This window comes from Nothobranchius furzeri, chromosome 17 (assembly GCF_043380555.1).
Source record: "Nothobranchius furzeri strain GRZ-AD chromosome 17, NfurGRZ-RIMD1, whole genome shotgun sequence".
Taxonomy (NCBI): domain Eukaryota; kingdom Metazoa; phylum Chordata; class Actinopteri; order Cyprinodontiformes; family Nothobranchiidae; genus Nothobranchius; species Nothobranchius furzeri.
In genome coordinates this window covers 39,485,522-39,497,811 of record NC_091757.1, presented here as the reverse complement: position 1 = coordinate 39,497,811, position 12,290 = coordinate 39,485,522, and the positions used below count along the sequence as shown (strand labels likewise).

The 12,290-nt window shown below is 42.3% G+C and overlaps 1 protein-coding gene across 3 annotated transcripts in view; it reads right to left on the bottom strand.

The window, feature by feature from the left end:
* Positions 1–12,290, bottom strand: part of LOC139063603 (zinc finger protein 235-like) — a 67,523-nt gene that overhangs the window by 19,631 nt on the left and 35,602 nt on the right. For 2 of the 3 annotated variants that reach the window (XM_070545964.1, XM_070545965.1), the window contains exons 2-3: positions 7,258–7,788; positions 6,102–6,187 (exon numbers count right to left, since the gene is read on the bottom strand). In XM_070545964.1, coding sequence (XP_070402065.1) covers positions 6,102–6,170 — 69 coding nt within the window. In that variant the 5' untranslated portion in view covers positions 6,171–6,187; positions 7,258–7,788. Of the gene's footprint in view, positions 1–6,101; positions 6,188–7,257; positions 7,789–12,290 lie in introns of those variants that run through there. The other variant, XM_070545967.1, reaches the window with a different exon arrangement.

Here is a 12,290-nt window from a genome sequence, read left to right as displayed (position 1 = left end):
GCACATTTAGCTGTTTTTAGCTGCTCAGGAGTCCGCAGGTGCGGTGTGTGTGTGTCACTCTGGTTAATCCAACAACGAGCCGGCTCCGAGAGCTGTCTTTAGCGACCGACACATCACTGCATCATTCCCTTTCCTAATGTTGTGAAGAACGGTCCGGAGCACAGGCGGAGTGTTTAGCTAACCTGCAGGAAATGTCGACGACATTTATCCAGAAAGTAGCTAAGGGTTACCAGCGATGTTTCTGAGATGTTCGCTAGGTACTTTTAGAATTAAAAAGTCAAGAAAGGGGTCTGAAAAGCTGCTAGAAATAGCGTCAAAGTCGCTAAGTTGGCAACACTGTGGGAGGAGCGCTTCATTTGCAACTCAGGGCAGCGCAAGCGGGAGGAGCAAATAATCGGCTTGTTTTGTTTTTTATAATCGTTCAAAACTCAGATCGTAATCGTGATCAACATTCGATTAATTGAGCAGCCCTACTTGATCATGCTACTGTGGCAAGGTGGAGAAACGAGGGCCCGGGCGGGATTCGATCCCCATATTCCCGGGTGAGAGTCATACACTCTAACCAGTCAGCCAAAGGGACATCCCCTTGGCCAAGTAGCCAGGGCGCATGATCAATCGGGACATTGTGACAGGATGCTCACACTGTCACACTACAATTAGCACTGCAAGCTAGCTCTCAGACAGGGCAGGAGTGACTCAAACGTGCTGTTAGAAAAGCATTGCTACTGTGAATTAATGAGCTCCCAGCCCAGAAAAGGTAAGAAAATGCTTTTGTTAAACTTGCTCTTGTTTTTTGTAACAATTTTAATGATGAGCCAGATATATTTCTACTTATGAAATTAGTTTGCCAACAGTAACAGGCATGAGTCAGTTGGGGCAGTGAATCGTGATTCACTAGTAGGGTTGTCACGGTAACCGGTATAGCGGTAAACCCCGGTAAAAAAAGTTGACAATAAAAATAACCGTCCAGTTTTTAAAAAACTAAATTATCTCGGTGGGTTTACCGTGGCCGCGGTTTCGGCCAGCCACCGTCGCTTCAGCTGAAGTTCCCGCGGCGCGCACACGCACCAAATTTTACTACCTCCGCTCCGCTCCGGTCCGCCCCCGCCTTCCGCAGCCGCTCGCTTCCGAACTCAATTTTAACCCCCAAATTCCACTACCTCCGTTCCGCTGCGCTCCGCTCCGACACGAACGCCGGAGCAAAATCGGTCCCGTTCTAGTCAATCAGAGCTATTCCACTACTGCGGCCGTGCTCCGGCAGTGCGGCGCCGTGCGCCGCCCTCTGTTCCGGCGTTCGGCAAAAATAGAATCGATCCTATTTTCGCCGGACGCCGGAGCACCTCCGCAGTAATTAGTTTGCAACGGCACCAAAACTTTGAAGCTGAAATAATGGCCGAAGGAGGAGACGGCAGCGCCCAGGACATCCATCAGCCCTCAAAGAAGACTAAATCGGAAGTATGGGCATATTTTGGATTTCTGAAAAATGCTGAGGGACAGTTAATAGAAGACTGCTATCCCGTTTGCAGAACGTGCAGGAAACAAGTGTCTGCAAAAGGCAGCAACACTTTGAATCTAATGGCACATCTGAGTGACCATCACCCACGTCTCTACAGCCAGTGCAAGGTAAGTTAACATTAGCATTTTAGCTCAAATGCATGACGTGAGGACTTTTGGTTGAGGGAGAATGCAACGAGTCACTATATACTGCAGCCGCAGCGTCCTCTGCCAGCATTTAAACCGTGTCGGACACCCTGTTGCTGGATGAAGCATCTTATTTGTTGATGATGAAGAGAAATATACAATTAGTTCCTTGTCATTGATTTGTTTACTTATTCAATGCCATTTATACTTGAACATTTGGATTTGATTACATAGTGTAGTAGTTATTTTAGTAATTTGTTTAAAGTGGCTATTTATTTTAAATACATATTTTTTTAAGGTTTACTTGTACAGTGCTCAAGTCAAGTGTGGACTGGAGTTTTAGATTTTCATTTTGATAATGAAGAAAACAAGTATATGAGAAAACAAGTGGTGTTTCTTTGATTTGTTTACATATTGTTTATGTTTTGAATGTTTGGATTTGTATAAATTAAACATGCACTGACTACTGTAACATGTTCCAGAAAAAGAAGCTATTTGTTCCTTTACTTGTGAAAAGTTGCACTTTTGCTAAGGCTTTGTGTTATCTTAGGTTTAATAAACACTGTTAAACCTTTTCAGAACTATTTCAGTTTGTGTAGAGCAGGACTATCAATGCTTTCTGAACATATGCAACACCGTTTAAAAAATACCGCGATAATACCAAAAACCGTGATAATTTTGGTCACAATAACCGTGAGGTTAAATTTTCATACCGTGACAACCCTATTCACTAGTTAGTTAAGTGATTCTCGAGTATTTAATTATTTGTTCATGACTCGCACATCACTAAGGTGGATTAGGGCTGGGCAATTAATCGAAAATTTATTGTTATCAATATTTCTGACTTATCGAAAATGTTCCCTGTGTCAATAAATTTGATAAAGAAAAGATGTGTATATGTTGGCAACATTCATGTCCCTTTAAAAGGAGTTACCACCTTGAGTCACGTAGAAATGTGACTCAACGTAATAAATGTGACAACTCCATCTAGTGGACAACTTTGGTTTCTGTGCATACCAGTCGTTATAGTCCATTTATCGTTATTGTGGTGAAATAGTCAATATATCGTAATATTGAATGTAGGCCACATCACCCAGCCCTAGTGCGAATGAAAAAAAGCTGGATGAAGATTTCAACTTCAGCTCTAGCATCGGGTTTGCTCCTCTCCACTCTGCCCAGCCTGGCCGGGTTGATTACGCAATAGGGCTGCCATGACTCGCCAAGGCAACGTCAACATAGTAGTTGATTTAATAGTCGACGCATTTTATATTTTACAAACTTTTTTTAGTCTTGCCTGCTGCTGCACATTTGGCAGCTGCTTCCCGCCTCTGCTGCTGAGCAGCATGCGCAGTAGTAGCCATCCAGATCAGCCTTCATCATCGGAGAAAGAAAACATGGTGAGTCGGCAAAGTAGCTCAAAAGTTTGGGAGCATTATTTAACCCTCAGGCTTCACTTTAATTTACGATACACTTGAGTCATTGGAGGACAAAATCTTCTACTTGTAAAAGGATGACCCAGCATGCTTTTTATTTGGCTAAATCCTTCCTTCATTTTGGGTTTAACCTTATGGTATTTATTTAGAATGCAGGTAAGATTTAACTACATTTGTAAACAAAGCAGACTGATCTTGAGAATTTCTCTGCAGAACTGATTTCAACCTGTGTACATGTTAGAGAATTATAAGTTACAGCTAAACACATTTAATAAAGATGTAGGCTAAGCATTGCAAACAAAACAGGTTAAGTTGTAAGCATTAAATTTATAGTGATTAAAAAACATGGGGAAAAATGTACTTTATTTGTGACTAGGGTCGTAAACCTTTAATTAAATCAAACTGTAAGTGCTTGTTATTAGGGCTGAAACAATTCCTTGAGTACCTCGAATAATTTGAGTACAAAAAATCCTTGAGTGAAATTCTCTGCCTCAAGGCTTCGTTTAATTCATGCTTAATAAATTCATAGCTTTGCAATCGCCCGGGGTCATGTTTCACCTGGACCGAAATAAGTGATGCACATACACACTGCACTGAATGCACACACGAGTAGCGAATGTAACTTAACTTTCTCTTAAGCCATGGCGAACAACGTGGACACTGGTAGAGCGCAAAAAAGACAGAAGATGTCAAAGGTGTGGGACCAAGGCAGAAAATGTCGTCCAGTGTAAATACTGTAAAATGGATTTAGCCTACCACAACACCACATCCTCGATGCTGCAACACCTGACATCCACATGTAAATGTCACTTATGCAAGCTGACTCAGAGCCTCTACAAGATAATGCATTTTAGCCTGTATTTCTATATATTCTCTGTACACTGTGCGACTTTTTAATTTGTAGCACTCAGTTTCAGCTCACACTGTGCATCTGGTAGCAATACGTCAGACTTAAAATGTGCTAAAAATAGCAGTTTTTACACATCTTGACTTTTTATTGTGTTGTTATTGATGTCTGTTGTCCCTCGGGATTGCTGCAGGAGGACACGGGTATTTATGAGAGTGGCAGAGGAAAACAAAAGTAAATTAATGTTTTGTGATCAGTATAGCTTGACATGACCATGGCAAACATGCTTTCTCGGCAATCCTTGTTATTGTGTGAGAAAAAAAAAGTGTAGAAATTAAAACGGACATGTGTTAATAGGGAAATAGCTAGCGAGAAATGTTTGCGCATGTGCCGTGAGCGGTTCAGGTGCCGTTTGGGCCGCAGCCGCTCGCATTGGTTTACTGTGAAATAAAGTTGAAGCGCTGAAGTTTTGAAAACTAATTTTGAATAAAACTTAACTGGCTTGCTCATTTTAAGAGGTCTTTCATATTTTATAACATGCTATTTGATATAATGGTTTACAAACACAAAAGACTAATTTATTAGAGTACTCGATTAATCGATAAGATTTGATGGAGTACTCAATTACTCATTACGTGTTAATTAACTGTAATCTTTTAATGTACAGCGCCTTGTCTGGTTGTAATGCGCTTTATAAATAAAATGGTATGGTATGGTATGGTATGGTACAAAAATATTCGATAGCTGCAGCCCTACTTTATCAATTTTTAGCCATTAAGACATGCTTACAACAGCATCCTGCCCCTGGACGCCGACACACTCTTAAGAGACTGATCCAAGACCCCATAATTCGGGTCTGAAATTTAAGCCAACATGGAAGTGGCAAAAATTGCAGTTCCATCCTCATTCGCTGGAGGCTGGTGTCAGAAGGGAGCAAATCCTCATCGACTCCCATGTTAAAAATACCAATTTCACTGCAGAAATAAACATGTTTACAGCCTGGTTCCAAAACATGTTTTAGGTTTAATAGATCTAGTTTACACTCATGACAACTCTGAGGGGGTGAATTTTTTTGTCACTCTTCTGTTTAAGCATATTAAATGCCTAAAATTCTGAATAATTAATGAGCATCAGACCACGGGGAAAGGCTCAGTCTGAGCTTCGGCCTCGCCTGAAAACTGTTCTGCGATTTTAAGTCTCTCAACTTAGACCATTAGTTGTAGCGTTTGTGCATTCTTTTTGGATATTATTTGTGCAATTGTTGGACAAAATGACTTGCTGTGGTATTAATTGCACTAATAGAGCGTCCAATGAGTCTCCACTTCATTTTTTTCGGTAAGTAAAATTATATTTATGTATTTTAGGTCACTGCCTCTTTTGCACTAGCTGAGCTTAGATTTTAACATGTACTGTTTAACCATGAAACTTAAATGTAATAGGGTAAAACCCAATGCATTTAACATACCGCTGCATTTTAGAAAATGGGTTGAAATATAACATGTTGGGAGGAGCTGGATTCCGACTATTGGTACGGTCCCCTCCCGCATCTTTGATCGTGGAGCTCTCGGATGGAAACCACTCCCAGCGGCAGCTCTGATCGCTAGTCTGCTGTGCGGATGCCGGCTTGTGGAGCTCTCGGGAGACCTCTGTGTTCCACCCGGTTTTACCCAGCGGTCAGCCCGGCGTATCTGTGACTCAGAAGCTCTGGTGTTGTGCACAGTTAACTACGGTTGCAGCTAGGACTACGGTTGCAGCTAGGTTGCTACCTCCGTTAGCTTAGCTTCCACCTCCGCGTTAGCTTTGAGTTAGCTTGTAGCCACATCGCTTCAGTTCGATGGGTGTCGTCATTTGATCCCAGCCTTACAGCCCCACCCTCAGCTGCAACTCTCTTCCCTTTTTTTGGAATTGTCTGTGCTTAACAGAATCTGTGACACGGTCAAAATGGCGGTGGTGGCCATCTCCCATTTTGCCTTAAAAACTTATTGGAGCCTATGGAAACGAATTGTCCAGTATACATGTCAATGAGACCGATCTAAACCTGCCCCGTCAGGAGTGGTGTAGCAACTAGAGAAATCAACTTGCAAACTTCTTCTTCTCCTTCCTTTCCGGTTAAATGGCGGATCAACTTGCAAACATTTTAAATGCCTGCTTATAACCTGTATCATATTAGCTTTACTTACCGCTCCTGGAACTGCAGTCTCCTGATCACGTACTCTTCCACGTGACCTTGCTCGTGCCCGACCAGTCATTTTCCAACGGTTTTCAACTGAAAAGTAAAAATAAATAGAATAAAAAACACGCGCTTTATTCAAATTTAAAACAAAAAATGTTAGATAAATTGGCTACCATTTGCTGGCCGTTCAAATGTTATCAAAAGCACGTGTAAGTCCCAAAAAAAGATGTAACTTAATATATACTTACGGTATCCCTTACTCCACTTTAACAGAAAAGTCGTATGTTTTGGATATTTACACGTTCTAATCGATGAAACTTCCCAGCACCAGTTTCAGGCGGCAGAAAAAGACCAAACGACGTAGTTACCGCCGAGCTATTGTTCAATAAAGTCAACTGACAAATTCCTACGCCTTCACAAATTGATCAGCCTTCTTTGATAGTATTTTACTTTATTTGGTAAAAATGTTTCTTTTATAAGTATATACTTTAAACAATAATTGTATGTATATTATTTATTTGACTTCCTGACAAATAAATAAGATGTATCTTTGGTACTACTTTTCATGGCGCAGTGATTTCATTTTACGTAGGGCACATTTTCCTTTTCCCGTTTTTTTCTTTTATATGGTGCAATCTCCACTATGACCACTAGATGAAGGTAAATACTTCAGTTCACAGGACGTGTCCTCGACCAAATACAGCAGTTTTGCTGAGTTTCTTAAAAACCTAGTGAACATGCTTCTCATTGTTAAATGACCTCTGATTCCTGTTAAAATAAAGTGTTATTAATTAATAAATGATGCAGTGGTCTCTTATTTGTCACATGATATACTTTCAAGACTTTCTTTATGCCATTTTGAGCTAAACTCTGAGAAACAAAATGAAAGTCACTGTCATCAGATCTGGAGCAAACATGAAGGGTTCCAACCTATGGAGACTTTGTGAGAATTTAACTTAACAGTTTAATCATGAAATAATTTCACAAAGTCAGAAATGCATTTTATGCCATTCTTTCAAGAGAAGCTTCACAAATAGTTGCAATTTTTTGCCAAACTCTACATTCTGTTATTTAAAAAAGAACTTGCCACCTCAGAGGGCATTTTAGGAGGATGCATGCAAGTCTTTCATGTCTGAGATCTAAGAGTGATTATAAATTCAGACCTGGGGGACGGTTCTGGGAGGATCTGTTTTAGTCACTGTTACCTGCAGGAGGAAGACTGTGGAGAGATGAAGCAAACAGCAGAACATGAATGTCATCAAGCCGGATTGTTGCATAAAAAAGGAGGAAGATAAGGAGCAAAAGCTTGAAGCAAAAATGTACAGTGACATTTTTTGTGCATGCAGAGAGCATTCAGCATTATTCCACACAGAACAATGTGCCACCTCCACAATGGTGCTGCACCTTTAAAGCTCTGATAGAAAAGGGAGAATGTTTTCTTCAAAGTAAAGCTATTTCTAACAGAAGGAGACAACAACAAAGACTATTGGGAAAAAAAGATTAAAAATGAAAGAAAAAGAAGAAAATGGTGTCAGTGAGAGGACTGCAAGCTGAGTGGTGTGAGGCTGAGAAAGGTGCACCCAGCCAGGGACGTTGATGAATGCGCTTCAGGCTTCAAGCTTGCCCCACAGCCTCCAGCAGCACGGATTCCACGCTTACGCTAATCACGCTCTGTGAGATACTACGGCCCAAAGCTGATGAAAGGAAACATGGCACACAGTTAGTATATCAAACTGGCTGCATATTCCCCAAAATACACACTTCTCACCAACACGTCTCTGTGTGGATCCATGGCATTTGTTTTCAACCTAATTTCCTGCTTCATTCATTAAAAACAAAACTAGATCAAAGCGTTCGTTTTACTTAATTCATAGTGACTCCATTAAGCTTGAACCCCTGATTGCAAATCCAGAGCAAGAGGGAATTCCAAAAAATAAAGATCTTCCATCGCGGTATCAGTAAGCAGGTTACGAAAATTAGATTAATCTCTTGTGGAACCTAATCTGCTCGGCATCAGAGAGTTCCCCACAAACACAACACAGCCATTACATCAAACACGCACGCCGTTTCCAATAGAATATAGGCCAGAGCTGGAGCTACAATTATAGGGACATTATTGTTGTGCAGCTTGACTTTGCCAGTGATGGTGGAGAAGGATCACGGCTATCCTGCACCAGAAGGTGGAGATCACTTCCTTTGACAAACACTGCAGAGGAAATGTTGTCCTCTGTGAGGGATAAGCATGCTGCTTTCAGCTACTGGGTTAAAAACAGAAAGGGAAGAAGATAAAAATTTAAATTACATCCTTTGGTTGCTGTGGAAGCGTGCTTAATGAGCCCATTGTGCTGTAAAAAAATATATATATATTATGTTCAATCTGCCTTCCATTCCTAGTGAAAAACCTAAAACAAAAAAAGATTTTCCCAATATTTTTGTTTTTTTTTTTTCATTGGATTTTCATGTTAAAACATTAAATTTGAGTATTTTACTTGCACTAACACGTATTTCATGAATGTGGGGATCTGTACTCTAGAAACACCTGAAAAAAGCCTGAAAATGTGTCAGACGTTCACTTCTGACAGCTAGATATCATCAAATAATCCCACAATGGCATAAAATCAGGAGTTTCCCTTTTCCACCATGTTGGTGTAAAAGTATCAATCCTCCTTTTTAGAAATGCTTCAGCCCTTATCTTTCACTTCCTGACAATCCGAGCACCGAGGACACAGTTCCAGTGGGTTCCCATGCAGCTCTGCAAACATACCAGCTCAGTGACCTAGTGGTAGAGTGTCCGCCCTGAGACTGGGAGATCAGGGTTCGATTCCTGGTCGGGTCATACCAAAGACTTTGAAAAAATGGGACCCAATGCCTCCCTGCTTGACACTCAGCATTAAGGGGGTTGGATTGGGGGGTTAAACCACCAAATGGTTCCCGAGCGCGGCTGTGTCTGCAGCTCACCGCTCCCCCAGGGGATGGGTCAAATGCGGAGAACAAATTTCGCACACACATCAGTGTGTGTGACGACTAATGGGACTTTAACTTTAACTTTCCTGCTCTGCTGAAAACAAAACCAACTAGCTGATGGCCTTGAGGTGCAGAGCTTGTGTTTACAGGCTGAATAAATGCAAAAAAATATATATAAATATATATAAAAAAGAGCACTGAAAAGCTCAACTAATTGTGGAAGGCAAGAGAAGTTTTGTCCAAGGAATCTTCACAAAATCATACGTTTATAGATGATCGGAAAAAATGTGTCTGCCACACTGTTTATTTTATTTTGAAGGGGTATGAGGTCAAGGTGTGTGTGTGGGGGTGTCTGACCACAGTGGAGTCAGAGCCCCCCCCACACACACACACACACACACACTTACACACACACACACACATGAGGATGCCTCACTGTGATCTCTGAAAAGTCAACAAGGGTTGGTCCACAGCTGAGCTGCAGGAGAACAGCGACAGAGATCATGCAGCAGCTGAAGAGACAGACAGTACCCCCTCTAGCCTCATATCTGACCTTCTACTGTGTCATTTACAGATTGTTGTAGTTGTTTTTTGATGCGTTTTTTTCTACTACACATCCACAGTTGAATGGACACAATGCAGATTTGCAATCCAGAGCAGATTATGTCATGCATCGCTGAAACTTTCCGGGGCTTTAAAGTTTAACTCTCAGTCACCATGCCCTTCTTTGTCCAAAGCGTCGCTCTGAGCAAAGGTGCAGTGAAGCATCTGCAGCAAAGAATCTAATAAGCACAATGTGGGAATAAAGCAGAGGGAAGTGAGCATCAAAGGCAGCCAGGCGCAGCATGACTGGCATCAGTCTGAACTCCCAACCCAGGACACTCAGCATGCTCTTCAGCAATCGCCCCCTGTGGACCAGTCCTGGGCAGTAATTAAAACCATCATTCCCACTGCCTCAGTGTCTCATTAGCCACAGGACCTTAGGCTTTCATCCCTACTTGTCCAAGAATATCACAATGCCCCACAAGCAAAGATGAGTCGCTCAAACCCAGAAAAACATTTTGGTGTGTTCTCTGAGCCGAGGCGCTGCATCCAGCTACGGATAACACATGTCCAGTCCAGTTATTTACACCAGGAAGCTGCTCACCTGTGCAGCAAACAGAACACCCGTGTAAATGTAGAGTGTTTGCTCTGCAGGGGGAATCCTCTCTTTGCTTTACTTTTGTTGTTGTTGTCAACGTTTGCGGGAGAATCATTAAAAAACGAGGCCGAGCTGATACGTGTGAGGCTCCTATGCTTTCACTATCAAAGGGGAGGGCGAGCGTCGGTTGCAGTGGTCAGATTTAGCTCTTTGGCAGAAGATAAAAAGAAAGTCTTTCCCTGTGTTTAATTCAGTGGGAGCCATGACTAAGTCATGTAATGTAGCGGGCCTGTGAAGCACATCACCTGCTTTGTGTAGCGTACACGGAGACAGAAACGAACATGCCACTGGATCCTGAAAGCGAAGCACTGCAGCACAGGCCTGTTAGGAACATTTATTGTGATAGCTTTATTTTCCTCCCCGCTGAACCCGTTCTTCGGTCTAGCGGCGTTGCCAATGCTACAACCTTAATCCACTGCATGTTATTAACCTACTTGGCATCACCGCCAGGATGATAAAGCGAATTTAAACAACTGTGAGAGACTTATTGAGAAGACGGGACGTCGGTGCCAGCATTGTGTTCCTGTCAGGTGGTCTGTGGCCTTGCTGTCGTTAACCACAGCAGCCGCATCTGCAAAGTCAAACCATCCGATAGTTTAATACGTACGATAGAAAACCACTGCCTCATCTTACGTTTAAGAGTTGCTAAATAGTTTGGAAATGCCCCACCCAGACACACAAATGAGTCAGAGGGTGCTTTTACATAGGCCCGACAAATATGTCAGCCACTCCTCCTGCTGCGCCACAAGTTTGTGTATATATGTGTGTGTGTTTCAAACGAAGTCTTCCCATTCTTCGGCCATGAGAAGCCTCTGATCTCTGAGCGACACAAAGATGGGCCCCAGCTGAAGACGAGTCCTCCACCTTTGTCAACATTCAGCCTGAATCAGCTGTTCTTTGAACAACAACAGTGAATTGTTTGGTGTGCCACAAAGCCCACTAAAGAGCGCTGGTGCCTTCTCTGCTGCCATTATGAGTGTGTTCACATTAAAAGCCAACAAGGAGCTGGTTCTCAGCCAAATTCAGCTAACTGACTCACTCGCTCCCGCTCTGTTTCTCTGAGAAGCCTTTGATGTTAGCGGGGGGCTTCTGCCCTTGCAGTGATGGTAGCGAATGATACTTTAAGTGATTCTTTTTTATCCGGCAAGCTTAATGAAAGATTAATGGGTTTGATATTTTTCCCTTGTTTATATTTTATTTAAAATGTAAGCCGCGATCCTTGGCACCTGTGAAAAGCTTCTTGGTAATTACTTTGTGGATTAGTGGAAGTCACGTTATGCTCTTTGAGTATGAAAAACAATGACAAGTGCTGATTGTCTCTGGGTAATAAGTGCTGACCTCGGCTCTGCAGCTCCATGCTTGTGTACCTCATTGTGGATGTTGGATCATGTATTTGTTGCAACATTTCCTTATTTAGCAGATGACAGAATGTGGATTTGACTCCATTTTACTGATGAAATGATGCAGAGGCAGGGATTTTTATAGAGACGGTCGAAATGTTTTCCAGAGGAGATTATTGAAGTGAGTTTGGACATGATTAGACTGCAGAGGAAAAGCAGCAGTATTTGCTTTTTTGACACATAAGTGTAAGGGGGTGAGAATTTAGCAGGGGAAACATATTAGCAGGTTTACTAATAAAAATCCCTGATAGGGATTCCCAAAGTGTGGTACGCGTACCCCTCGGGGTGCACGAGCTGCCGCTAGGGGGTGCGCGAGGTGAAAAGTGTAATGGCTGCGGAGCTCAGAGAAGTCTGTCATATGTCACCATTAGCGTAGCCAGAAACTCATTTGTGGGTGGGCCTAAGAAAAAGTAAGTTGGCACAATAAATGTAATTGAAAACAAGTATATTGTTGCGCGCGTGTCCTCCGCATGTGCCCTAGCCTCATAATAACAATGCGCCGAGCTTCAGCACTCTGGCCTGCGCACGCCGATATGTTCCGCATTTGATCTTTTTTAACGGTGTTGGAGAAATCTGAAGGTGGTGAGTCATTCTGGCAGATTATAATTAACACCCTGTCTCATGCAGGTGT